At 49.6% G+C, this 26475-nt stretch overlaps 1 protein-coding gene across 3 annotated transcripts in view; it reads left to right on the top strand.

Moving 5' to 3' along the window:
* The window catches only part of LOC114866310 (ephrin type-A receptor 7), an 89624-nt gene that overhangs the window by 35472 nt on the left and 27677 nt on the right, over window positions 1–26475 (top strand). For all 3 annotated transcript variants that reach the window (XM_029168095.3, XM_029168097.3, XM_055512770.1), the window contains exons 4-5: window positions 21177–21332; window positions 24143–24472. In XM_029168095.3, the coding sequence (XP_029023928.1) occupies window positions 21177–21332; window positions 24143–24472 (486 nt within the window). The remainder of the gene's footprint in view (window positions 1–21176; window positions 21333–24142; window positions 24473–26475) is intronic.

The raw sequence follows: 26475 nt of genomic DNA, 5'->3' as shown, positions 1-26475 counted from the left end.
GGAAGGGACGGAGGGATGACGGCGTGGAGGTAGAAACCATGGAATATGAATAGGCTGCAGAGACATGAAAGGAGGGGCCTGCGAATGAAAGATTAGGGCTGTTATGGAGGCTTGATGTGATTATGACGTGACCTTTTGCTGTGTTGCGGCATCTCGATTAACCTGTAGCGCCGCAGACGCATTAGGCATCAAATATCACCAGGACCTGGTGCCTTAAGGTGACGTTGAAATGGAGGGCCTGCGTATTGTTGTTGACCTACGCTGGCGCGGCCTGCGATCTTAATGTGATTTCTCAGCTAGAAGCCAGGAGGAAATGAGCGGAGCGACGATTACAGCAAACGCGGACCAGCGTTAGACGGACAACATGGAAGCGCTGTCGGATTTTCCCTCCTTTGCGCTCGCTCACCATCCACCAACTCTGTCTTTGTGACTCCTCCTCCACTTGTTCTTTCTCAAAGACAAAAAGTTTTCCACCCCCGTTTGAGGGATTGGATCGATCCATCCTCAGACCTCCCGCCAGGCTATTTGACCGCTGGGCCGAACCATTAAACTCCACATGGGGGTGTTACGCCTTGTTCCTCCGTTTTCCCCTTGACTTGTCTCCTCCAGCTTCCCCATCGCTCTCCTCATCCCTCTGACAGGCTGACACCGCCTGCAGCTCCCCCTTCATGTGCGCCAGCGCTGTCTTTTTGATCAATACCTTGGCTTCCTCCGCCCGCCCGCTTCTCCCGTGCCCCTGCGTCCTTCAGCCGCGGCGCGTTTGTCCGAGGACCTCCCCTCCAGTCGCAGGAGGAAGTTGCCAATTAGCGCGTGGGCGTCCGGTGGAACGGTTGTGCGTTCGCTATGACACAAGAGTTGGGGAAGGTGTCTGTGCGGCGGAGAAAGGCCCACCCCCTGGTAGCGAGTCAATACGCAGTGTGAGCGAGGCAATAAACCCTGATGGCAAACCTCTTATCTTTCATCTCGTCTCCTCTCTCACTCTCACCCATAGGATGCCCTATAAACACGGAGCAAAACAAACAGAGTGATGGGGAAAAAAGAACAAATCAATAGAGGGGAGAACGTAGAAGGTTGACATGGTCGAGCCCCCATGAGAGAGAGTGTGTGTGTGTGTGTGTGTGTGTGTGGGAGAGAGAGTCTAAGGCATCTTGTCACCTGCAGTTTGAATGCAGAGTGTCGTGCTGCCACCTCTCGATCACCTGCATTGACGTCTCTGACAGATGATGACAAACGTGCTCACATCCAAACAGTCTGTGTGTGTGTGTGTGTGTGTGTGTGTGTGCGTGTGTGTGTGTTGCTACACTGCTTGTGTGCTGTGGGTTTTGTGCTGTCGCTAACCCTGAGGAACTCTCCAATCCTGCTGCCCCGGTCCCCGCAGAAGCATTTGTCAAGATGTCATCTGTCACTGTGGAGTCCCCACGGCTGGCTGGCCTCAGTGCGTTTGTCTGTGTGTGGACACGACGCAGCTGCAGCCACCAGTCCGACCACATCCTCTTCATCTCCGTGTAATGGCCTCGTCTCCAGCTTCCACGTCCTCTGGCTGCTGTCCTCTATACAGCATGTGGGTTTATGTCTGACCTGTCAAGATCCCCATCGTTTTAATTAATCATTGACTGGTCTTTAACTGGACCAGTCACCAATCAGGAAGTGGGAGTGGCTGGAGTCAGGGGGCATGGTTAAAAGCAAGGGGCGTGACTGCAGAGAGCGACGGGGCAGATCCAGAGCAGGAGATGCTCCTGGATGCTCCATCTGAACGAACCCTCCGCTCTGGAGCAGCGCCGCCTCCGCTCCCTCGCGGCCTCATGCCGGTCGTTGTGTATTCATGGCGTTGTCGCGCTGTCTTGATTTGAACCGACACCTCCTCAGAGCCCTGCGTGGTGCCTGTCACAGTCCCTTCACCTCGGTGTCAGTGAGATCTTCCCAGGAAAATCATTACGCGTCCTCGGCGGAGCACAATAAACACTTTCACTTATAACGGACGCTGAATGAGCTCCAATTCCTATTTCGCTCAATTTGGGGAACGACTCTCGCGTGGAGCGCGACGCCGGGCGTGAGCTGTAGCTGCAGGCCCTGCTCCACGCGCGGAACTCACTGATCTCCATGCAGTTGATAAAAGGAGTCTGTTTTTTTTGGGGTCATTCTCCATTTTCCTGCTGCGAGGCAACGACAGCGCTCCGTCTTCTTTGTGATTTATTTTACGAGCGCGACCGACTGCGGGTTTTATCGGTGAGCGAGGAGCAGCCGGGCGATCGAATGGAGCCGCCGCGATGATGGCGGCGCCGCACGCGGCCGAGGCGTGTCCCGGGGTTTATAGTTCATCGCTTGGATGTGATCCATGTCATATGGCCGACGTCTGACCGCTCCCTGCAGCACATGTCGGCGAGAGGAGATCTTGTCTTGTGTCGCTCCTCTTCCTCCTCCCCTCTGGATTCGGATCTTCTTCTCTCCCTGTCTCTTCTTACACGTATCCTTATCTTTTTTTTTTTTTTTTAACTCAGGGGCGACACGTACGTCCAATTAAACAATCTGTAAGTTTTAATTAACTCTTTTTTTTTACTATAGCAAGTAAAAAGTCAAATTTATAAGCGATAAAATGCCCCATTAAACCGCTGGGCGGCTCCGCTACTTTGCTGCAGCCACCGGCGCTGCTGGTTGTTAAAAGGAGCAAACCCCATCTGCGCTTTTCACGTCACACGTGAGCATTGCGCTGTTTATTTTTCCAGCTCTTTACCGTCATGTTTCAGATGGAAATCGATAGCGCCGCGCTGTTCACCACTTTTTATTTTATAACCCAGTTCGAGCCAATTACCCTGGAAATAAGAAGTGGATTTATTTTTCTAGCTTAGGGTCACGTCTGAAGTCGCCTTCCGTTTAATATATGATGGTGGCAGTTTGCCACAGACCATTTAATAAACATGCACCTTATTGACAAGTTGATTTCCATGTGCTCCTCCACTAAAGGTCAAAGGTCAGGGTCAGTCGCACCAGCCGTATCTGACGTGTGAGGCGAAACCCACTTCCATTTGCTTTGCAGGATTGACACATTGATTCGTGAGCGTGTTTTGTGGTGCGAGAGTCTCCCGCGGGGAGAGACGAGCTCCGCGGGGCCGCTCTGACAGCCTCTTTAATCGCACGCTCGTTCTCCGTCCCCTCTTTTATCCGGCACATATGCACCTGCCTGAGCGCGAGCAAGAGAGTGAGCCCTTTATTATCCGTTTGCTGGCCAGATGAAAGAAAGGAACACGAGTGGCCGTGTAGCGCGCTGTGATGAACGGGGAGTGACGCTTTCACAGCCTCACATGACTTTTAAGTAGTCGTCGGACTATAAACTATCTGTCCAGGCGGATCTGAGAGCTTGTAGCCGAGCCAAGGTCGCTCGCTGCCACGCGGCCGATGGAAGATGAAAGATCCTCTTTGCATTTTGGCTCCTCGTTATTACCATAATAGCAGATTTACTGCTGGTTAGTGATGGACAACGCGACCTCAGTGAAGCGCTCGCATCCTCGGCAGCGACTGATGTGCGGCTCTTTACAAGTTGCGCTCCCCCCGAGTTCAGACAAGAGCCCGTTGCACGCCATCAAAACAATCCCACGCACCCGCTCCCTTTAAAACCAGTGGACATCAGAGGGGAGCGGGGAGGCTGTGAATCAACAACCTCTGGCTGAGAGAAGAGACGCAAACGAGGGAAGGAGATGATGATGAGAGGTGTAACACCCACGGCTGCCAAAAACCACTCGCCCTCCTCCACTCACGCGTTCCCTCCTCTCCTTCACCTTTCTCTCCCTTTTTTGTCTCTCCTGCTCTGCCTGAGGCGCTTCCTCTGGATCACATCTGACTTGTCACGAGGGCACAGTAATCTCTCCATTACAAGACCTGCCTGTGTGTGTGTGTGTGTGTGTGTGTGTGTGTGTGTGTGCGTGCTAAAGTAAATGTCTCTAGGGCGATGGCCTAGATTGAATTATTCATGAAGCATGTTTATTTCTCCCGCTTTACTCCCATCCTCTGTCATTTGCCCCCGTCCCATCCCTCCATCCCCATGTGTTCGCCCACTGTCTCGGTTTCACCCAGCTGCTGGGCGCTAACCGACAATCAGTCTCACACCATGTCAGCGTGCCTTGACACATTTGAGCGTGATTGCTTTTTTTCTCGTTTTTTTTTTCCACACATGCATTGTTTCTCTGTAGAGTCGACTCCTGGTAGGAGGTGGGTAAGGACAGAAATCTTTATCGCCTGCTTTGTGTTTTATTCTAACTGACAGACATGTCAGCGAGGAGGAAAATATTAATACGATGCACACACACACACACACACACACACACACACACACACACACACACACACACACACACTGCTAACCCTGGATTTTCCCTCAAGTTACAGACTTTGATTCAGCTTCTCTTTCATGTCACGTTTCCTGTCTTGGCTCCTCTTTGGCGTCTTGAGGCTCTTTCCATATTATCGATTTTTCAAAGCTATTTCTGCTGTTCACGTTTTTGATAATTCATCCACCAAGTTTTGTTGCAGCTGCTGGTGATAAAAGGTCCCTTCCAGTCATTAATAGGCGTCCGTCCTCGCTAGCGTGCGCCCGCGAACACGTGATCCGCTCTCATTGATCCTCAGTGACTTTGTGATCAAACACAATTAAGTGTGAATTCTCCAGATTGTGTATCGACAGCGCCTCCTCCTGCCGCTGTGTGTTGGTGTGTGTGTCCTGAATCAATAGGTGCGTATGGGCCCTTCACACACTTTAGATGTGTTATCGCACTGTCCAGGAGCTTCAACTGCTGAGTTAAATGCTTTTGCATAAGATTGTAATTGAATAGTTTGTCTGTTTGTGATATAAAACAATGTGGCGTGTTTGTGTTCAGCTCCGTTCCCTCCCTCTGCACCAGGTCTGCCCGGCCTCATATCTTCCGCTAGAATCCAAAAAGACTGAATGAATTAGTTCCATCACCTTCCCTCAGCCTCTTTCCAGCCCTTTTTTTGTCAGGTCCCCTGACAACAGTTGCCGTGGCAACCTTTGTTTACCTCCTCATTCCAAGATCGATCTAATTGTGGAGCTTGGCCTGCCTCTACCACCCCCCCCCCCCCTCCTGCACCAGCAGCCAATGGCGTTTACCCAGTGAGAGGCAGGTACCGATGAAACGAGGGATGGATGGATTTTGTCATTTATTGACCAGTGTGTGTTGTCTCTCAGCATGTTGGGCTCTTTTCTCGCCGCATGTGTGTGGACGCGTGTTTGTGTGCGGCTAAATTATGGTTTTCCAGCACAGCAAAGGTCACACATTATTAGACTGTAGACAATATGGTGCATTTCCTTCAGTGTTCCGGTCGCGGATTTGTTTTGTGGATAACGTATTGGAGCTTTATGTGTAATGTGCGAGGAGCAATAACAGGGACTTGGCTCCGTGTCAGCTGGAAGAACAGACTAAAGCAGACAAAGGTGCTCTGCTTGTTGTGTCCAATCACAGCCAGACGTGCTTTCTCTTTCTTTGAATTTTACCCAGCAGGCTTTGTGGCCATTTAGCTCAGTAACTACAAGTGCGGGGCCCATTTAGAGTCATCAGATCTCATTCTAGTCCAATTATACCGGCTCTCAGTGGTGGATATCATGGTAGCACAAGTGTCTTGAGGAAATACTAATGAGGGCTGTTCATGGGCTCAGTGGGATGCGCACACTCGAACACACGCCCAAATGCAAAGCAACGGAGCAGGAAGAAATGTTTTTGATACACAGAGTAGCATATCAGCGGCGTCCTGGCAAAGCTAATGCATTAAATTAACAACTGCAGTTAACAACTCATTACATAGTGGCAGCGGTTATGGAATTTACTCACCCAATAAAAAAACAATGAGACCTCAACAAACACTATTAGCGGTTAAAAGCTGTTTAATCATGTACACGTGATGATGATTTATTTGTTGTTTGTTGTTTTCCTCTGTGGGTGTTGTGTTGTTTTTTTTCTCTTTGAGGAGTCGTGCTATAATCAGAATGTGCCGTCTGTAATCAGTTCACATCAGTGGCGTTGTCTAAAGCAATTTGCCGTAACATGCTCCGCTACCAACGCTTGCTCGTGCTAATTGTTTGTGTTTGTTGCCAGCTCCGTTTACGGCCACGGTGGTGATGTAATATCCCCCGAGCGCGAGCGAGCGCTGCTCCACCGCCACTCGCGGCCTCGTGATGCTGCCTGAAGCTGCACACTGTGTGCGAGGCCTCTCTGAACCGGTCTCAACCACCTGCTTCCCCCACTGCACGTCACCACTGTCTTTAGTCTGTGACCTTTCTCCACTCATCGTACTTTAGACTTTGTCATAGTTGTGAAAACAGGAAGTCATTCTGGATTTATTTGTGTGGATGCTGTGCATTTTGCCAGTAGTCTTGTGCACGTACTGGTTAATAAATCCCGCCTACTCTTACACTACACTCACTATTAGATCAGTACTTCCTGCCAACTTGATCTTTCACTTCTTGGTCTATTTAGCTCAATTACAATCCGTCTTTGGGAGCCGTGCTCCATTTGTCATTTAAGTTTGGAAATGTTTGCTGGGAACGGACCCAAGTCGGCATCACTCAAAACACGTGTCAACTGTGCAAACTCATCTCGCGAGTACAGTCCATCTAAGTGACATTTTGAATACATGCATAACTAAAAATTGTTCGATTCATCACTTCTTTAATAAACAAACTTTATTTCTGCTCAGGCTGCAGTTTGAGTCAACGTGAACGTACACACACAGGTTTTTAGTTTCTTCTGTTTGCATGAAACTGAAGTAATTAGCAACTCACAGATTACGGTTCACTGCAGTAATTAGCACGCGTGTCCTGTAGCTACAGTGGCAGAAAACCTGACATGGATGCGTTACGTAAACGGACAGCTGAGGTCAGTGGAGTCACATTTTTGTCTCCCAAATGCTTAAAATGAAAATGTATTCACATGATATTTTATGTTAGTTTGATGTTGACGCGTGTTCATAGCGTTGCATTTATCACACTCGTACATTTCCTCGTAACGGAGAGCGTTGCTGCAGGGAGGGGGCATGAATCTGCAATCTGCATCGCTCTCGCCGTCTTTTATTGCCGCTTTAGCTGCTCCGGTGGGACGCGGTCGGCTCCGTGCGAGAGCGGGAGAAGAAACGGATGAAGCCGTAGTCGATATCGGTCTGAGCATCGCTCTAACGTTTCCTGCACTCTCATATTACTGCTGTGGATTTATTCCGTCCCCTGACACGCAGCAGGATGTTCCTCGTCCTGCTCTGAAATCAGAGCAGGACATGGTGACAACACTAGCACCCTACAGCAGGAGGGACACTACACCTTCATATGCTCTGGTAGCTGGTTTACCTGTTACTCCGGGATTCCTTGCACTCCTCTGCGTGACTGTAGAACACATTAAGACATCACATTAACACATCTGAGATTGGCAGACGGAGAACGGGAACATAAACTCTGAAGCTGAACAATAAAACTGTCCAGGGGTGTGTCTCACATTCCCGGTGCTCCGTCTTTCAGCTCCTGTGAGTCACTCGCGACTACGAGCAGCTAAACTCAGCAGGGAGTCCTGTCCCTTTGGTCGTGTTGTGGTCATGTCGCATCAAGCTTTAATAATACATGTATGTGCGTCCCTCAGCGCTTTTTGAATCATTTAAAGCGTTCAGCCATCAGATGTCAGACCGTTTCCTCTGCTGCAGCTGCTTACTATGGAAATCTGGGTGTGCTGTATCTTATATTGCCATATAACAGCACGTCGCTGCGGTTCTATCCCGCGGTTTTAGATAGATGTCGAATATAAGTCCCCATAAATCTAATCTTCTTATCATCAAACCTTCTCCTGCATCAAACACAGTTCAGGTGATTGTTGTTTAAAAACCCTCGGTTACAGTGCATAAAAGAAGCTCTGGCGACTAATGCAGCATGAATTTCCTCAGTGCAGAAAGCGCTTACGTTCCTGCGCTCAAAGAATCTCACACAGATGCGTCAGATATTAAATTCGAGCTGTGAAATTGTATCTCGCACCAAACCTACTCCGCTCCTTAGGCCTTTACGGAGAAGCAATGCGACCTCAGGGCCAGTCAGTGTTAAATTCTTCTGTCATTTGTGTTATTCCTCCTGTTAAATAGGTCTCAAGCTGCAGCATTAAAGCAGAGAATGGCAATAAGACAAAATCATTCAAAGGCATTCATAAGCAACTTTCATTACCGCCGGCGGCTTCACTCGCCCTGAAGGCGGAGCTGCTGCAGAGCTCCGCGTGGGACACACATAAAAGACACCCGTCCCCTAATGTGAAGTAATGATATTTACTGATCACTGGCGGTCACGGTAGACGAGTCCTTGAAACCCTCAGAAAGCAGCTCTGGACGCGCATTCATCATTTCGTCGTCGCCTCAACCATAGAACCGCAACTGATTCCCTCATTACCATGGAAACTGCTTAACCCACTCTGTGTACAGTCCCCACAGGTTTAACAAGGATCGTCATTACCAGCATTGGCGTAAAATTCACAACTTACCTCACAGTTTTATCAAAAACTGCCCAAACAAGTCAAGCGTCTTAAACTAGAAACCCACTGAAAAAGTAGCAAAAGGGAAATTTTTTCAGACTTGCTAACAAGAAAGCTGGAAGCAACCCTGGATTTATTAAGTAGCTGGAGCTGTAGGAGGTCTCTGCTTCTGGGGTTTGTGCACAGCCACATGTGTATGTGCAGATGCGTTCATTCTCAACTCGGATCCTCGCGGCGTCTTAATGATCCCACTCACTCCCTGCTCTTCCCTCCAGGCACGGTGGTACTGAGAGGTATTAATGGAGCGGGTCGTGGGAGGCGAGGAGACCTATCGAGCTGCAGAAAGCACGGCGGAGCGGGCGATGGATGGACAGAGGTGGCGGGGAGGGCGAAAGTGCGAGATGGATGGAGAGGAGTGGGCGGAGGAGGTCAGCGAAAAGAGCAATGTGGCTCGACAGCGGGCAGGAGGAGGAGCTGCGGTCAGATGGGAGGGAGTTTTGGCAGGCGAAGCCCTCGCTGGCCCGCTCCACAAACTGCCCGACCCGACGCGCCCGGCGCCGAGTAACCGCAGCTCCTCCTCTTCTAAGAAAGCGGCTCTCAGTCGGAGTCTCTGCAGCGCCTCCTCCTCCCTCCTTCCCCTGTTTGTCCCCGCGTGCGGCCACACGTGACCCCCACAGATGAAAATCTAAGCGCTCGAAACGAAGCCGCGAGCAGGAAATGTTGAAAAACGCCGGCGTCCTTGGTTCTGAGCGTCTGCGCCGCACTGTCGTGCAGCCGAGTCGACCCCGCGCGCGAGGACGACTGCATAATGCGCCAGAGGCAGGACTGTAACAAGGACACGGCGCGGGGGAGAGAGAGAGAGAGAGAGTAAATGTGAGTGATGGAAGTGGGGAGAAAGGGCCTGTGTCGGTGCGTGCATGGGGAAGTCGCACGGTGTGTGAATGTGCTCCGTCAGCGACGCGGAGCACATTCACGCGCATGCATATGCTTTGCATAACAGGAGCTGTTTTCCAGACATTTGTTCCAGGAAAAGGCCAGACAATAGTCAAAACAAGCTGAGACTTGACAAGTACAGCTTACAGAAGACTTGAGTGGGCAGCCGTGTGTGTGTAGGTGTGTGTGTGTGTGTGTGTGTGTGTGTCTGCTGAACAGACCTTGAGATTATTGAAACCCACAAAGACTAAACACCCAGCACATGGACTGGATTTTCTAAAATACAGGCCCGATCCTCAGAAAGCTGCAGATGGACGGTCTGAGCGAACGCGGGCGACGCAAGGCTGCGTTTCCATCAGCATCATAATGAATAAAGCCAGTTATCTAATGCATGTAAGTAGGTTTAATGAAATTCATGCTGAGTATTTAGTGTTTAGGACGGGAACTAACAGACTGTGTGTCAGAGCAGGACGGGAAAGTAACAACATTACACTTCATCCCAGCTTAACATTGTGTAATACTGTATCACCGCTGTGGGTTCCAGCTCATCACACACGATGACGCTAAAAGCATGAGAGCGTCCGTCAGCTGCATAATACGCAATATTTGGCACTGGAAGCTGCAGCGAGCGTTAGATTTACAGCCACGATCGTTCCTACGGCACCGAGCGGTGACTTTTAGTGTTTGTGGAGATCTGAACATCAATATTAGCGGAACAGGAGGGAAAAAGACAAAACTACGATGTGACAGGCCGTCGAGCGTCAGCAGGAAAGTAGTGATCGCGATCTGAACTCCTCCAATGGTTTGTTTTCCCTGCTGCAGCGCTCAATAATGACTTTATGCACTGCAATTATGATCAGGTGCGGCGGCGCTCGCTACAGAAAAAACCCAAATAAATCATTGTGAAGCATGTTTGTGAATCAATACTGCACACGGCTTCAGCCGCGCGGAGAACAAGGACGGGAACTGTGTAGTAATCACTGAAGCCTTTTCTACCAGCGGCGCTCCCACAGTGAAGCTTGGTTAAAAATACAGAGAGTGCTTTATATTGAGCATATCCACACACACACACACACACACACACACACACACACACACACACACACACACACACACACACACACACACACAGGCCACTCCGGCGTGCCTCCCGGCGTTGGAGAGCTCCGAGTGCGGTGGGTGTCGGCCAACGGGAAAGTGGGAGCTGAGGGAGTGGAAACAAAGTGAAGCCGATGCAGAGGAGGAGGGGGGGGGGGGCTGCTGCAGCGCTTCGGGGGGGAGCACAAATCGATGCACTTCCACACATCACGCGCCCACGCAACAGCTAAATATCGCTGCTAGTTTGTCTTGGCTTCTTCCAGCGTGACCTCTGCCATCTCCATGCACGGCTCCAAAGAGTTGCTTCTTCATTTGAGAAATGTTACTTTTAAACAAAAGTTGATTTATTTATTTATTTATTTGCACACAGTGGATTTTCTAAATATTCAAAGCTTTTTTTCCTATTCGGAGGACTCGCCGTGTACTCGCCAGCCTCCTTTTCATTCTCTCTGTGTGGACAGGACTCGCTTATGGAAACAGATGTTCCGTTCTATTATATTTACTCATTGACACCGCAGCGCGTGGAGGTCAGGGGTCAGTGAGCCGATCTTGCTGAACTTTACCCAGTCGTGTCCACAAACTGAAGATTACATCAACTGTGCAAATGTAAGCGCTGGGGAGCGGCGGGCAGAGATCCAGACCTCTTTTACTAATGCGGCCCGAACCCAAACACGGCGCGGCCTCAGCAGACAGTGCTGAGCAGTGTGGGGTTGAACTGCAGAGCTCTGGCTCCGGTCGCTCATGTTAATGTTCTGCTGCAGCGTTTAAAGCCTTCCCAGCGTTTTGATGCTTCGCCTTTCAACTTCCTGTTGTAAAAAGAGACGCTGTGGAGGATACGAGCACGCACACACACACACACACACACACACACACACACACACACACACACACACACACACACACACCTAGGTGAGATTCCAACGTCAGCCTCTAGACAGTGTGTTTAACTCGGGCCTAATGTAACAGAAGGTTAATTGTTGAATATGTCAGCACTGGGGTAGATCACGTTGCAGCGTGTGGCTCCTAATCAGAAGCTAATGAGTCTAATTGCATCTATAATTAATTCTGTTGGCTGAGAAACTTCAGTGTTTGTGAACAAACCTTTGAACAGCGTCTTCTCGCTGCTCTCCGTCCTCCTTGTGTGTGTGATGTGACCCGGGCCACCGGTTTGCCTGCTCCTCCCGCCTGTTTCAGGCTGACGCCGAGCGGCTCCGTGACCTGCTTCCTTTGAGCTGCTCTCCGCTTGCTTTGGAGCAGGCGGCTGGTTTTTCAGCACAGATTTGTCGCCTCATCAGAGTCTGGGGTGGTCGCTGAAACCCAGTCCGGCTGCGAGACGAACACAGTCACTTCAGTCCATGACTCACTGTCTGTCTCATGCTGCAGCGTCTCCAACACAAATGCATGGAGCAAGAACGGAGGTTTATTTCTGTGCTGCTCCACCTCCCTCCCTCCATGCCACTCCTTCTCTGATGTTTTTACGCGACGCCATCTTGCATCGGCCTTAATTAAATGGCTGCTTAGGAGGAGGAAGCGTCGAGTGAATGGCGGGATGTGGGGGAAGACTGTGGTGGGAATGGATGAACGGATGAACGGGTGGTGGGGATTAATGAAAGAAGAGTCTGTTAATTACACACCAAGGTCAAGGCCGCTTTACCATCACAGCTTAATTGCGGCCCCCTGATTGTGTAGCGAGGCCTCGTTTTTAATTCAAACAGCAGGCACACTAAACTCTGTTAATTGCAGCTGCGTGTGCATTCGTGTGAGCGTATTTTATTGGACGATGCATCAGCTCAAACTTGACCGTGCCGTCTATTTTGCCTGAGAGCGGTGTATGCACGCACATGTAAAGTGAAGTCAGCCAGCACCCACTCAGGAGGAGGAGGGGTGGAGTGGACTCGGGGGGGTGGGGGGTGTGGGTGGGGATTCATAAAGTCTTCAACACTTGTTTATGCAAGTGTCGCTGTTATTGTATTTATATATGTTCAGGCTTAGGGGAACAAGACATCAGATCATTTTTCTGTCATTTTGGGAACTTCAGTTATTAAACTTCTGATGAAAATTGCATGAAAACATCAATAATGGAGAAAATCCGCTGGAAAATCAGATTTCAGATATGCTACTTACAGTGCAAATAAATAATGCAATGTCTGTCTCTTTTTTACTTTTCTGGAGCGGCGCGTGTGCATAATCAGCGGCTCATTTGCATTCCCTCCCACTGCACTTCTATTTTTTTTTTTTTGCTTCTCTCTTTTTATTAGGGAAAGCAATTTCTCCGCTGCGACCGTCGTAACGTGTTGACTGTAAACGGCAGCGATCGCCGATTTTTGGATGCGGGGAGAGAAGAGACGCTGGTGAAAATTAGTGCTCTTTATAGGTAATCAATCAGTCATGTGTGTTGGCCATGTTTATGCATGAGCGTTTTGATCCCTGACATGGACCCCGGCCATTAGAGCCGGTGGGAGGCGTCGGGATCCAGCCCACCTCATCCATCTCCTTCATGGACCAACTGTTCCTCATCACATGGGGTCCGAGGCACCAACACACAGCAATGCGCGGCGTGAACATCCTCCCAAAGCATTTTAATTGTCATATGCTCTGACCATGACTCCCCTTCTCGGCGGTGAGAACACTTAATCAGCCTTATGGTTCAAGTGGGCCCCCGCCGTCGTCTCGGCCGTCTCTGCACCCATTCCGCTTTTAATAACTTGGGATTAGAGGCGCCAGATCTGAAATGTCGCAGCGGATGAGTTATGAGCTGGAATTATGTTTGTCTTAGATGGTCTTAATCCTAAAAACCTGTGTCAGGCAGGATTGTTTTACAGCCTGGAACTTCCAAGATGAATCATCAGCATTCACAGTGTTGGTAACTCAAACGTATACGTTGGGGCTCAGAGGACGTCCCGCCCTGTTTCATGTGCATGAGGAAGAAGTGATCGTTTTGTTTTCTTTTTCTTTCCTGGATTATGGCTCACACACAGAGAGGCCAAGGTCAAATAAGGGTCAGGCAGGTTGTCAGTGAGGAATGTGCTGACAAAGAGGCGAGGTAGATGTCAAGTAAATCTGAACACGGGGCGAATAAAGACGTATGATGTAACTCACTGCAAGCAGCGAGCAGCTCCATGGTAAATAATGCTTGACTTCAGATAGTGGGGCTGGTTTGTTTTGACTGGGGCTGTGTTGAGGCGGTATTTTGCTTTAGTGCCGGTGTGTTGTCTATTAACCGATCCCCCCCGCTACGGCCGCAGTGCTGCTTATTCCCTCTTTCTAGCCTGGTAGAAGCGCTGGCTGCTCCTTTGATACAGTCTGCGGGGCAGGGGATGCTTTCAGGGAGGATATGCACCTCCGAGCCGTCTGCTAACTTCAGTTGGAGCACACACAGGCACGCGCTTTTTTCATTCACGCACATTAGGCACTAATATGCTGTGAAAAACACACACGGCATCGTCACACGGAGCGGAGTCTTCCCTGCGCTGGCCGCCTCTAAGTGACTCTAATAGGTGTGTGTTGCAGGGCTAAGAAGCTGTCTGGTCACCCTCGACCTCCCCTTGTTTAAGAATTCGACAAGACGCCGTAGATTGAATGATTTTTTTTCTCTCCGCTGCATTTGAAGACGCGGGCAGCAGGGCTCCCACGGGAATCAAATTTATACATCTGGGTCAGAGCCTTAATGAAAATGGCTGATTCAGATAGTGGAACGTCATTAACAGGCGAGACTCATTCAAGCTCACACGCCGGCCTTGAACGGCTGGATCAGAAGAGATCGGCCTGTCACCACCGACTGCAGGCTGGAGATTATTCACATTTCCATAACTGTGGTCTGCATATCTTCCCTAATGGCCCCGTGTGAGACTGGGATTAGCCTCCACCTCCATACGTTATTAAATGTACAGTCCAGCTGTACATCACATGTCACAGCGAAGCAGTTATTATTTTCTGGATTACTGGTGGTTTCTGTGTGGCAGCCCTGGTTTCGGTTTCATTCCTCTACACAAACATGCCTTTTTACAGCGTTTCGGTTCAGTCTCTCCCGCGGTTGTTGTCACAGGAACGGGACCCGCTGCAGATGACATTACATACTGTACCGCCGCTGCGAACGGGGGAGAGGTGTAAGTGTCTAAAAGGCGGCTGTGCATGTATAACCTTCAGCAGCATTGCAAATCAATATTACTTTGCCTGCTCTCAGTTTGATGGAGGAATTGTATTTTAGTGAAGTATGACAGGCGGCGTGTGCGCGGACACGCGTGCACGGCGCCAGCACACAACTGTTGGGAAATAGTGGAACATTGAATCTCATTCTGCGAGCGCTCGACCTGAAATTGCCTGACATTCACATGCAAAGCATGTTTGCTGACTTGTGACTGATATGGTTCTAATGTAAATGAGTGGGACACTCCCCTCCACTGCTCATGCGTGCACTCCAGAGATACTGTGACAATATATTACCTTAACATTAACTCGACCTGTCTGCTGCTGCAAGCTGTTCCCATGCAGTGTGGGTCCGTGCACGAAGGAGCGGCGCTGTGTGTGTGTGTGTGTGTGTGTGTGTGTGTGTGTGTGTGTGTGTGTGTGTGTAGGTGTGTGTGTGTGTGTGTGTGTGTGTGTGTGTGTGTGTGTGTGTGTGTGTGTGTGTGTGTGTGGACTGTCCATCTGGATGTGAAGGTGGTGATGATGATAATGGGTACCAGTGGTGCATGATGCCTCAAAGCCTCCTGGCCAACTGATTTTACAGATCCCACGGTTTAAGGTCTTATGCTTTGATAATGTCACTTAGAGAGAAGCAATGACGACAGGCTTCATTGTGTCCGAAGAGTCTAAGCTTCTAAGCCCGTCACAAAACCGCTGCACGGTTTAGTGTTTTTATTTCACTTATTTCTTTTTAGCTTGGTTTAATTCACCTGCGATTTGGATTACTGGCATGTGTGGTACGATTCTGAATCCCATGCATTTATAAGAGGAGGTGAATCGGCGCAATTAAAGAACACATTTTAGCTTCTCCTGGAGTTCAATCCCTGGAACAATATGTGCGTTTGTGCTCCAACGCCGGATAAGAGCAACAGCTAAATATCTGAAATGTAAATGAAAGGAGCAAATGTGTGTCTGAGATGAATGGGGGAGTAGGAGTTGATCGTATCCTGAAATTGTTCCCTTTCAGTCTTTTGTTCCTCCGCCTCTGATAAACCCTGTGAAAATGATAGCTGGAGCCGGAGAAGGGACAGCCAATGCTGCACGAGGAGGGAGGGAAAATGACAGAGTAGATGGAAGGTGGGGGGTGGGGGGGGGGAGTGGGCAGCGTTTGGCGGGGAGCAACCGAGAGCTATTTGAGAAGATGAGATAGGAGGGAAGGTAAACGCCGGCCTGACACGGGCTTTAGGAACAATGAAAACACAGCAGAAAAGCAAAAGCAGGGCTCCATCAACAGGCAGCGACCCACTTGTGTGTATGGGCTCAGACATGTTTTATAATGTCAGCGCCTCGGCATAATGACTCAGTGTGTGTTCATAAAATGCAGAGATCCATCTGTCTATACTAATCGTGTGTATGCATAGGGAAAAATACATCTGTTCAATTTCATAACATGTACAGAGAATATAATGCCATCATTCCAGTGTTTCATTCAGCACGTAATCACATTCTCCTTATGATTATTATTAATGCAGTGTTCAGCAATACAATATAAAAGAGTAATATCATCTGCATAGAGATGCATTTTCCTGTGCAATGTTGAAGGAACCACCATAATAAAGCTCAGACCTACACGGCTTCACAGCAGGAATTGTTTGCCTTTAATCGTATTTGTCTCCCACAGTTCGGCCTCAAAGAGCTGCTAGTGTTGCTGCACCTCATAAAAAATGCACAAGAGGCTTCGGGTTAGCAAGAAAAAAAAAAAGTCCATCCTTTAAAACTCTTACGGATGATCTCGTCCTGAGGCCTGATGCGCATATGGAGTAAATGCTTTTTTATTGGCCCCAGTGGAGAAATCAATCGATCCTCTGTAACAGCGGCTCGGCCGCGGCTGCGGTTCTGTCACGTTCTGTGTGCGTCACGCTGCATTTGATGTCCACGCGCCCCGACAGATGAGTGTGAACGCGCTCCTGTTTGATCTCCCCCCGGTTCAGGTGTTTGTGTGTGGGTCCGGCTTCATGGGTTTCACACCTGGCCCTTCGGCGCTGCCATGTAACGCGGCAGCTCTTTGTGTCGTCCTGTGATGTAACCACTGCCTTTTGTTAAGCGTTCTGTTCATGGGTCCGGGTGGAGAATCCGGGGACTGCGTCTGCGTTTGCACTCACGCAGCCGGGCGAAGTGGCCGCTGCCGTGATTTACATGCGCGGTGTAAAGTTCATCAGCGGCGACGTTAATGTTCCTCTGTGAGATGTGGGTCTGTGGGAACCAGGGCAGAACGGAGGATAAAACGATGACCTGAATGGCTCGCAGCCAGTGAGTGGGAGGACCTGAATGAGGCCTTTACTTTGAGCTAATAACGGGATTTACACTGTAATTCACGGCTGGTGTGGCTCTTTGAAGCGGCCAGACGCCCAGACAGGTTACGACACTGCGCGGAGCGAAAAGGAAAATTGTTGTTTAAAAAAAAAAAAAAAAAAAGCAGATTGCGGAAAAAAACACAAAATCGCTTTTTTCTCCATTATTCTCTTGATGTCAGACTGGAGCACCGGAAAGCGAAGCCCGAGGATTGTAGATGTGATACCGTTACTCAGCCCAAATGTGAGGATCTCATGACTTTTATATTCACATGTTTTGCTTCTGGGAGAAAGTGGTTTGGTGAGAGCAGATTTTATTGTGGTAGCAAAGACAGACAAGTCTCTGAGGATGTTCTGATCCGCAGGCCCGGCAGTGTTACTCACACAAAGGAGGGAAGAGGGAGCTGGGATCTATTTCCATACAGCGCTTCCATTGTTTCACTCTCCGCGTCTGCAGCGTGATGCAGGTTGTTGCTCTAACATGAGACCCTGAACCAACAATTCGTAGCTCGATGCGACTTTGAAAGGTTCAGCCGGTCATTTTTTCTTCTGCCATAATTAACCTGTGCTCCTTAAAACGGACCCGTAGGTAATTCCTCTGCAGGTCGTCTCCCCGTCCGGCCTGGATCCACAGCAGTGGGAATTAGCTTTGGATGCTAAAGCACACGCGGGGTGCTGATCTGATTTAAGTCCTGTTGAATTATTGATTCCCACCTGCTGGTATCGCATCCTCTCTCCTTCGTGCCATTACCTCTTTCTTCCTCGCGGTTTCTGATCCGAGCGCCATAAACCTCTGCAAACATAACAAATACAAAGCAGACATTTTAAACCAGAGGAGAGAGAACGAGCTGCGACAGTGTCACGTGTGTGTGTGTGTGTGTGTGTGTGTGTGTGTGTGTGTGTGTGTGTGTGTGTGTGTGTGTGTGTGTGTGTGTGTGTGTGTGTGTGTGTGTGTGTGTGTGTGTGTGTGTGTGCCCACAAACCCACACATGGGGGTTGAGCGGTGTATGTCTAAAGCAAACTTCTCTTAGTGCTATTAATATTAATTAATGCTGCTGTCAGGGAGGCAAAGAAACAATTCATTACTCACATTTATTGTATTAAGTGCACAATGATTTATTAATGGCCATGTTTCAGGTTAGAGGAAAGAAGGGGGGGCAATAAAAGAGAAGGGCAAAGTATAAATTGATTTCTGCAACAAAGACAAAAGTCTATTAAAGTAATTTGTGAGCTCATTGAAATGTGGATTCTTTGACCTTTTGGTTTTATTCATTAGCTGACAAACCTATTCATATCAATCAAAAATCCTCTTGACTGATCAGATTTCTAGAGGTTCCCTTGTTTGTGTTTGTGATTGAATCCTGCCACCAGCAGGCTGCTTCTCACTGTATGTGTGCGAAAACGCTGCTGCTGCACACGGATGCGTGGTGTGTGCGTCTGTGTGAGTCTATAGGGGCCGCGCCTCGTATCTGTATGTGTGTCTGTCCTCCTGTCTCACACGCCATCTGTTTGTCTGTTGGTGTCTCCGTCTCTTCGAACAATCCCTCACAGCAGGTGGCCGCTGCCTCGAACGCTATCAGTGGCTTCCTCCATGGGACTTGGCATGTCGCTGCATATAGATGTTATTGCTGTGTGTGTGTGTGTGTGTGTGTGTGTGTGTGTGTGTGTGTGTGTGTGTGTGTGTGTGTGTGTGTGTGTGTGTGTGTTCCATTTAATGGCAGCTCCCAGTCGGCACATAGGACAAATTGATCAGTTGCTTTGCCAGCTGTCCTGGCGGGTTTCTCCCCCCCTTCCTGTCACTTACGCTGTCGCACCTTGGCAACGACGAGGCCGAGGAACGTCTTGTAATTATTGCACGCGTTCCCGGCGCTGTCCGAGTCCGAGGCCTTTGTGGAGATCCGTCCATTTGGGCCGACGCAACCTCCTCTGGCGCCGGCGGCCCACGGGCCTGCGAGCTCCTTCCTGTTATCTGAGCGGCGCATGCTGTCTGGATGCAGCCTATCATTAGACACACGTTTCCAAGGTGAGCCGGCGATAAGTCCTGCGTTTGAGCGCTCAGTCCGTCTCTGTTCCCGTGGATCCATGCAAAGCGCTGCCTTGATTCGCTGCGTTTGGCGCTTGACGCGGTGGAGGAGGGACGGCGCCGGCGCCGGCAGGAACAAAGGGAGTTTACTCTAGCGCCGCTTAACAGGGTGTGCGTGCGTTTGTGTTATGTCCCCACGCTTGGCTGTGCTGTGAGCTGAAAGCAAGAGGCTTTTCTCTGTGTAATGACAGACATTAGAAAGTCGATTACAAGCTTCTTACAGCCTCGGATACGCGAGGCAGACGCGCGCACACACACACACACACACACACACACACACACACACACACACACACACACACACACACACACACACACACACACACACACACACACACGCACACACACACACGCACACACACACACACACGCTCGCTCTTGTCCGAGCCAGGAGAGGCTGAGTGCAGCGCTAATCGATGTGTGATTGCGGGCCTTTTGTGTGCATGTTGTGTATGAGCGTCTGAGTAAAAGGACACAACGGGCTCCTTAATCATTGTGCTTGATACACGTTCAAGAATTTGGGGGGGGGCAGACTTGTACCTCGGCCTTCTCGCGCCCGGCCCTGTCATCTCCTCCCTGCATTATTCATGCGCGCCGGCGTGGAGATGAGCGCGGCGCTCTGTTGTCTGTCTTCACAAAGCGCCGGTTTCGCGACCTCTAAATGAACTTCCATATTTCAATATTTTCTTAGTTCTGTTTTGTGATTGAATTATTTATTTCCTGTCTGTCCTTGTGTAGGTTGAGTTCACGTTCACACTGTGGCGAGCAGGAAACTCATTAGATACACAGAGTAATGTGTGAAGCAAGGGAGAGGGTTTGGGTCGACAAAGGTCAAAGGTCAGGCCTGCGAACCACTAGTTCACCAGTTGTGTCCCTTTTACTGTATTTACTTTAATCCGTCTAGCCAGAATCTGTACTTTCCCCCAAACAGTTCTAGTACAGTGTGAAAACAATGAGGTGGAAACTCATTCAGTCTGATTATTAGCCTGTCGTTGTAGCTACTCAAACCCGGGGAGTTAATAACACATGGAAAAGGGAGTCTGTCGGAGTTTATGTGCTTTTAATTGAAAGAGGGGGAGAGTTAAATCGAGGGAATAAGAGAAACGGGTGCAAAGACTATAAGTGGAGGTGGGAGGAATACAAAGCAGTGGTGATGTACGAGCAAAGAGCGGGAGCGGAGGAGAAGAAATGCAGATGCATCGGGAAACCAACAGTTGTTAATGCAGAGCTGCTGTTTGGAGATGAGACCAGCGCATCACGCAGCAGCCGGCCGCCTGCTTTCACACCCATTATCACCTGCTGCAGAGGCACGAGTGGAAAATGAAACCGCACGAAAGTGTGTTTGTGAGTGCGTTCACGCCGGCGCCGGCTCCTTTCGCCGCGCTGCGTATCTGCGTGCGTGGGGTCACAATCGTCCCACGCAGCAAAAATGAGTGCGGGGAATGTCTGATCCGCAGTCTGTTGGTTCTGCCGCGGTATCCGACCACGTCCTTAGAGTCCAGAACGGACCAGAACCGGGCTCGTGTGGGTAAACAGGACAAGAACCGGGCTCGTGTGGGTAAACGGGACCAGAACCGGGCTCGTGTGGGTAAACAGGACAAGAACCGGGCTCGTGTGGGTAAACGGGACCAGAACCGGGCTCGTGTGGGTAAATGGGACAAGAACCGGGCTTGTGTGGGTAAATGGGACCAGTCACACGTACTGAGAATTGTTTCAGATGGACGTCACCAGTGTTTCCTGCTCATTCTCATCCATGCTTAAAATGTGGATCTTCCTTCTTAACGTGACTTATAGCATTTAAACTTTTTTCTTTGCTCAGGAGAAAAGTGATCTTTCAATGCACATTAGGGAAAACGCTTAAGTGGTATTACACACCATCAAATTAGTTTAAAAAGGCCTCTCTGTCGTAATACCGTGCGCTTTCCACATCTGTCTTGTAACAATGTGATTTATTCATCCCCCGCACAGAAATCTCCTCTTAAAACCAGGCTTCCAGTCGGATTTCCCTTGTTAAGATAAAAGAAGCAGGAATTACCAAATCAAATTGAGCCGCCTTATCTGATGTCCTGCTCCTCTGTGCCCTCGCAGCGTGTCCCCCTGGATCCTACAAGATGTCCTCCAGGCAGCAGGAGTGCTTCCCCTGCCCGGCCCACAGCGTTGCCGAGGACGACGGCTCCGTGGCGTGCGTGTGCGAGGAGGACCACTTCAGGACCCCGCTGGACACGCCGTCAGCGCCGTGCACACGTAAGAAGGACCCCATGCACGTGCACAGTCTGAACCGGGCCGTGACCGGACGCGGCCTCAGCCGCCGGCCTTTTAGAGCCCGTCCTTCACCCTCCATCCTCTCATCCACCTCCCTGCTCCCAGAGCCGCCATTCATCCTCATCACCTCGTTTCCATGTCTCATCTCCTCCAACCTTCACTTCTCCTTCACCTTAGTGTGGAGTTCTGCGAGGGTGCAACGACCACCCAGAAACGCGCCGGAGGCGTCCTCTGTGTTTTTATTTTAATATTTCAGTGCATGTAAACCATGTGTTGTGTTTTACGAGGGAAATGACTGTTTCTCCCTTTTATCACAATCATACGTGGTGTTTGTGTGATGTATTGGTCCTAAAAGCACATTCCTCCATCTTTCGCTTCCTCCACCTGCCTCCTCTTGCACATCCCCTGCGTTTCTCTGTTATTACCTGTCCTCTTCCTCCTCTAGACCCATTATCTCTCCTTGTGGCCAGCCACCGTGTCTGCGTTTACCCCTCAGCTCCTCCCCCTGTGACCCCTGAACACACACTTTTTTCTGCTTTCTGGATGTCCTCTTAACTTAGCCATTCATCCCTCTGCTTCCCACAGACTGCCTCTTTACATTTCCCTCCCTCTTTATCCATTCCATCCTTGCTTTATTGCCCTATTCCTCTTCACTTTGTCCAGCTGAAATCTCATCCCTCTGTCCTCGGGCGACAAAACCCCATAATCTCGTCCCCACTGTCCACGTAATCTACCATCATTCCTCACCTCTTGGCCTCTTCTCACCGTCTCTCCTACTGAATAGTGTTGTAGTCCAATCAAGACACGCTACAAGCCAATAAGACAAAGATCATACAGAGTAGCGCCATTGATTTCTGCATGGAGAACAGCCTATCGATATGACTTGGTAATGAGATGGAGGAATAATGGCCTGGGCCTGAGCGTGTGTTGGCTCTGTACTGTATGTGTACATATGCATGTTGAGGTGCGTGGTCATAGTTGCCTTTATAGGAGCTGCAGTGGACGGGTTTAATTACAATATTGATCGCCAAGCTCTCTGATCCCTGTGCGATAACATTTATAGCCGACTAATGGCCACATTAATTACAGTATTGATTCGGTAATTATGATCATCCCCAGATTCGGCTAATCCGCCTTTATGGTGGAAGGAAGAAAGTGAAGAACGCACCCGAGCGTTTCACCTTATTTTCTCAACAGTTAACGCATGTCAGCGTCATTTTCTCATACTGTATTTTTGGCTTTAACGCCTCTGCAGCATGTGAACATTAACATATTCTCCTCTGTCTCTTTGAATGATTAGATTCTGGTTTTAAGTATAACCTAATAGATATTCTAAGAGTGGCAATCTACATGGACACAGCAGAGAAGGTTTCCTCCAGGTCATAATAACTGTAGTGACAGTCATAATCATAAAATATCATATCTGCACATGCAGTAATGGGATGAATATTTCCCATCCTTGATCAAAGGAGATGAAGTTGATCACCCTTTTCTACAGTATTTGAATCAACCATTCAGTTTATCTTTACAAACAGTGGAAGGCTGAACCTACAGCATCTAAGAATTTAAGATTTTACTTAATTTGCAAATATTAGTCAGCAACTACAAATGATTTTAACACAATACAGTGAATAGTGATTGTCTTTTTTCATTGTCAGCCTTAAAATAGAGCTTGCCCTCAACGAAGTCCTGATACAGGAAACCGCAGACTGGTTGGAGATTAAAAAGGAGGCAGCGTGAAAGAGGCCACAGAAGGTGGGATATAGAGTAGAGGAGGTGAAGTTGAGAAGATGAGACGAGGAGAAAAAAGAAACTTGAAGTAGAAAAGTGCAAGAGCAGGGAAGCATGAAAGCAGAGAGCGATTCAGGGCCCAGCTGTGCCCACATTGAGTGTGTGTGTGTGCGTGCGTGTGCCCGTGCACGTGCACGCTCTCTGGGCTTATGTAACCCCGCGTCCACGTGGGCTCCAGAGTGGGACACAGCTGCAGCGCCGCTTGTTTCACCGCACGCACAGAGCTGCGCCTTCACTTATTCATTACACAGCACATGCGGCGCATATGCATATAAAATTCATGGCCTTTAATGGACCTTAGCTCTGTTCGGCCTCCGTGCGAGGCCTGCAGGACGGAGGCAGGGCCCGTCGGCGGCCGGCTTCGCGGGGGAAGTGTGGTCCTGTGGCGTGACATTTTATGGAGCCCATTAAATTCTCTGTTGTAGGTTCTATTTTACACACACAGTGAGCAACACAGGCCACATCTGGTATATCACAACCACAATATCAAATTAGATGCATGGTCCAGGGGAGTTAAAAGCCGTCTCCATGGCAACCCACCTATGCACCTATGCGTGGTGTTTTCCAAGCAGCACCTTGTGGGCAAACAAGCTGCGAAGGATGTTCCAGGCGCACGCCGCGCGTTTAACGTGGGTTCAGTTTCCCCGCGTGTTCCAGCCGTTCGGCTGCTTTCCTCCCTCTAATCCCTCCGCTCCCTCAATCCCGTAAATCTTCCTCACACATGCTGCTGATCCATAACGCTGCCACGAATACTGGCACAGAGCAAGCATTTTCAAAACGCTGTCTGTGACTATTAGGATCAGATGGGTGTCATCAAAACAATTGTTTCCTCACAAATAATCCCGGATGAAGCAGAATTATCATACTGTGATGCACAAACTGAAGCATGCAATGACACAATCATTGACGAGGCACAAAGTCTCACGTTTTTAAAATAACACTATGTTGTTGTGCACATTATCTTAGTGGCAGTCACTAATACTTGATCTTGATGGTGCCAGGGCCTCCATCCCCACCCAGAGACCTGGTCTGCACCCTGAAGCAGTCCACGCTGATCCTGGAGTGGGCGGCGCCGGCCGACACCGGGGGCCGCGCGGACCTGACCTACAGCGTGGGCTGCCGGCGCTGCACGCGGAGGCAGTGCGAGCCGTGCGGGGCCAGCGTGGGCTTCGTGCCGCAGCAGGCGGGCCTGACGGAGCGCACGGTCACCGTGGTCAACCTGCTCCCCAACACCAACTACACCTTCACCGTGGAGGCCTTGAACGGGGTGTCGGAGCTGCTGCCCAGCAAGCGGTTCTACACGCAGGTCAACGTGTCCACCAGCGTTCCCGGTGAGTCTCCTGCCTTTCATGCAACCATCACACACAGGAGATGCTTGTTGACGCAGCGATGGAGGCGCAGGTGCGCTGGTTTGCCACTGATTGGACATTAGCTTAGAGAAAGGCTGTGAATAATGAATGGGGGGCTGTTAGTCATACGTGAGTGCTGGGATGGAGGCGGCACCCGCAATTTAAAGTGGAGCTGCCCGTGGCCTAGATTCAGACTGACCAACTGTAAGCGTTGCGTAAGAGGAACATCTGGACTCCATAGAGTGCGTGAGAGCTCGGATGCTGAACGCGTATCGTGCAACTGGAACTCCAGGGACGTGTTTCAGGGTTAATTCCTGTGGTTTTGTGAGAAGGCAGTGCTTCCTTTATCCTTTTCACTTCTTATTATCTCCTCATCACGCTTACATTCCACTAATGATAGTTTCAGGCTTCGTACTGTATTAAGCTGAATTTAGGTCATTGCTTTCAAATCTACGGATGCTGTACAGTTTGCGTTGACGTTGGTCCAGTCGTGTCCATGCGTTGACTTCCCATGATGCACGGGGCCAATTGAGCTCCTGTTAAGACTGTTTTACGTTTTATCTCGTTCTACAAAGTCCGGTTTTATCTGACATCCGTTCAAAGCGCTGGTCCTGGAGAACAGCTGACGCTAACTCGGCTAACAAGCTGCAGCGCCGCCAACTTGAGCTCCCTGAAGGGATTTAGCCCTGCTCCAAGGTTAGGGACAGTGTAGCAGGAAAAAGGACAAACCTGTGGTGATTATTTCTCCTGTCCCCGCAGTCCTTCCAACCTTTCTCCTCTTTATCTCACCTTCTCTGTCAGTCTGTCATGTCAGCAGTTGCCATGCCGTTGATTTGTGGTTATTATGGGGTATTAGGGTGCGAGTTGTCACACTAACCGTGTCATCCAGAGGGATTGGACAAGGGGTTAGGAGAGTGTGTTTGCCGGGGTTTCAGAGGACTCTCTTCTGCCGGGGAGGATTTAGACTGTCATTTGGTGTGAGCTGTTTAATGCTGCCTGTGTGTGTGTGTGTGTGTGTGTGTGTGTGTGTGTGTGTGTGTGTGTGTGTGAGGGAGAACCGTTCTTGTGCGTGCTTCTGCCTAACATACGTGTGCTGATTTATTGCCGGGTCACCTCTGCTGTTCGTTGCGATTGCAGCCGAGGCAAATGAGAAAGTCCATTTATTACGTACTGTAAAACAAACACGCCGACGATAAAATGGAAGCACGCGCACACAAAGGGATCCGTCCCTCTTTGTGTTACTGTAGGTTACATTAGCGCAGTGAGTCCGTCTCATGTTGAGCTGCAGTGCAGGCTCAGATCCACGAGTTTCAGCGTTTTGGTTGTGAATTTAAACTAAAGACTGCACTAGACTGAATCCCCGCGTGTGTTTTTGAATGGGGCCGATTGATGCCGGTGCCGTTTGGGTGAAACCGATCAGAGGCTCCGTGCGCGGTGAAGTGGGGCAGCTCATCGCAGGAGGAGGCTGCAGTGGGCAGACATCCTGAGCAGCCAGGTCATCCACAAAATTGAAAACATTGCGGCGCAAAGCACAACCTTGTGTCCTCACATATGTGTTCGCTCCTACACAGACTTTACACCATCAGAACTCACTGACCTTTATGAATACTGCAGCAGGGATTTGGAATAAAGCTAACACACTCCTACACACACACGCACACACACACTTTCTCTCTCGCCACCTCATCATCGCTTTATTACTCTCTGCTTTTTTTACCTCCGTTCTCCGATCTCTTCTTTTTTTACCCTCTATTTCCGTCCTCATTTCCCTCATCGTATCTTTTCCTGCTCTCCTCATAAACTCACTATTCTTGGATGGTAATTTCTCTCCCTCCCCCTGCTTCTCCATCCAAATCGGTTCTATCCGCTATCCTGCTCCTCTCGCCACCTGCTTCTCTTGACATAATCACTGCTGCCCTCTTCCACCGGTCCCCGTCTCTTCCTGCCCGACCGCATTTGTTTCTCTGGGCATCGTAAGCTTGTTA

This window comes from Betta splendens, chromosome 11 (genome assembly GCF_900634795.4).
Source record: "Betta splendens chromosome 11, fBetSpl5.4, whole genome shotgun sequence".
Taxonomy (NCBI): Eukaryota; Metazoa; Chordata; class Actinopteri; order Anabantiformes; family Osphronemidae; genus Betta; species Betta splendens.
This window is presented reverse-complemented; position numbering and strand designations above follow the sequence as displayed.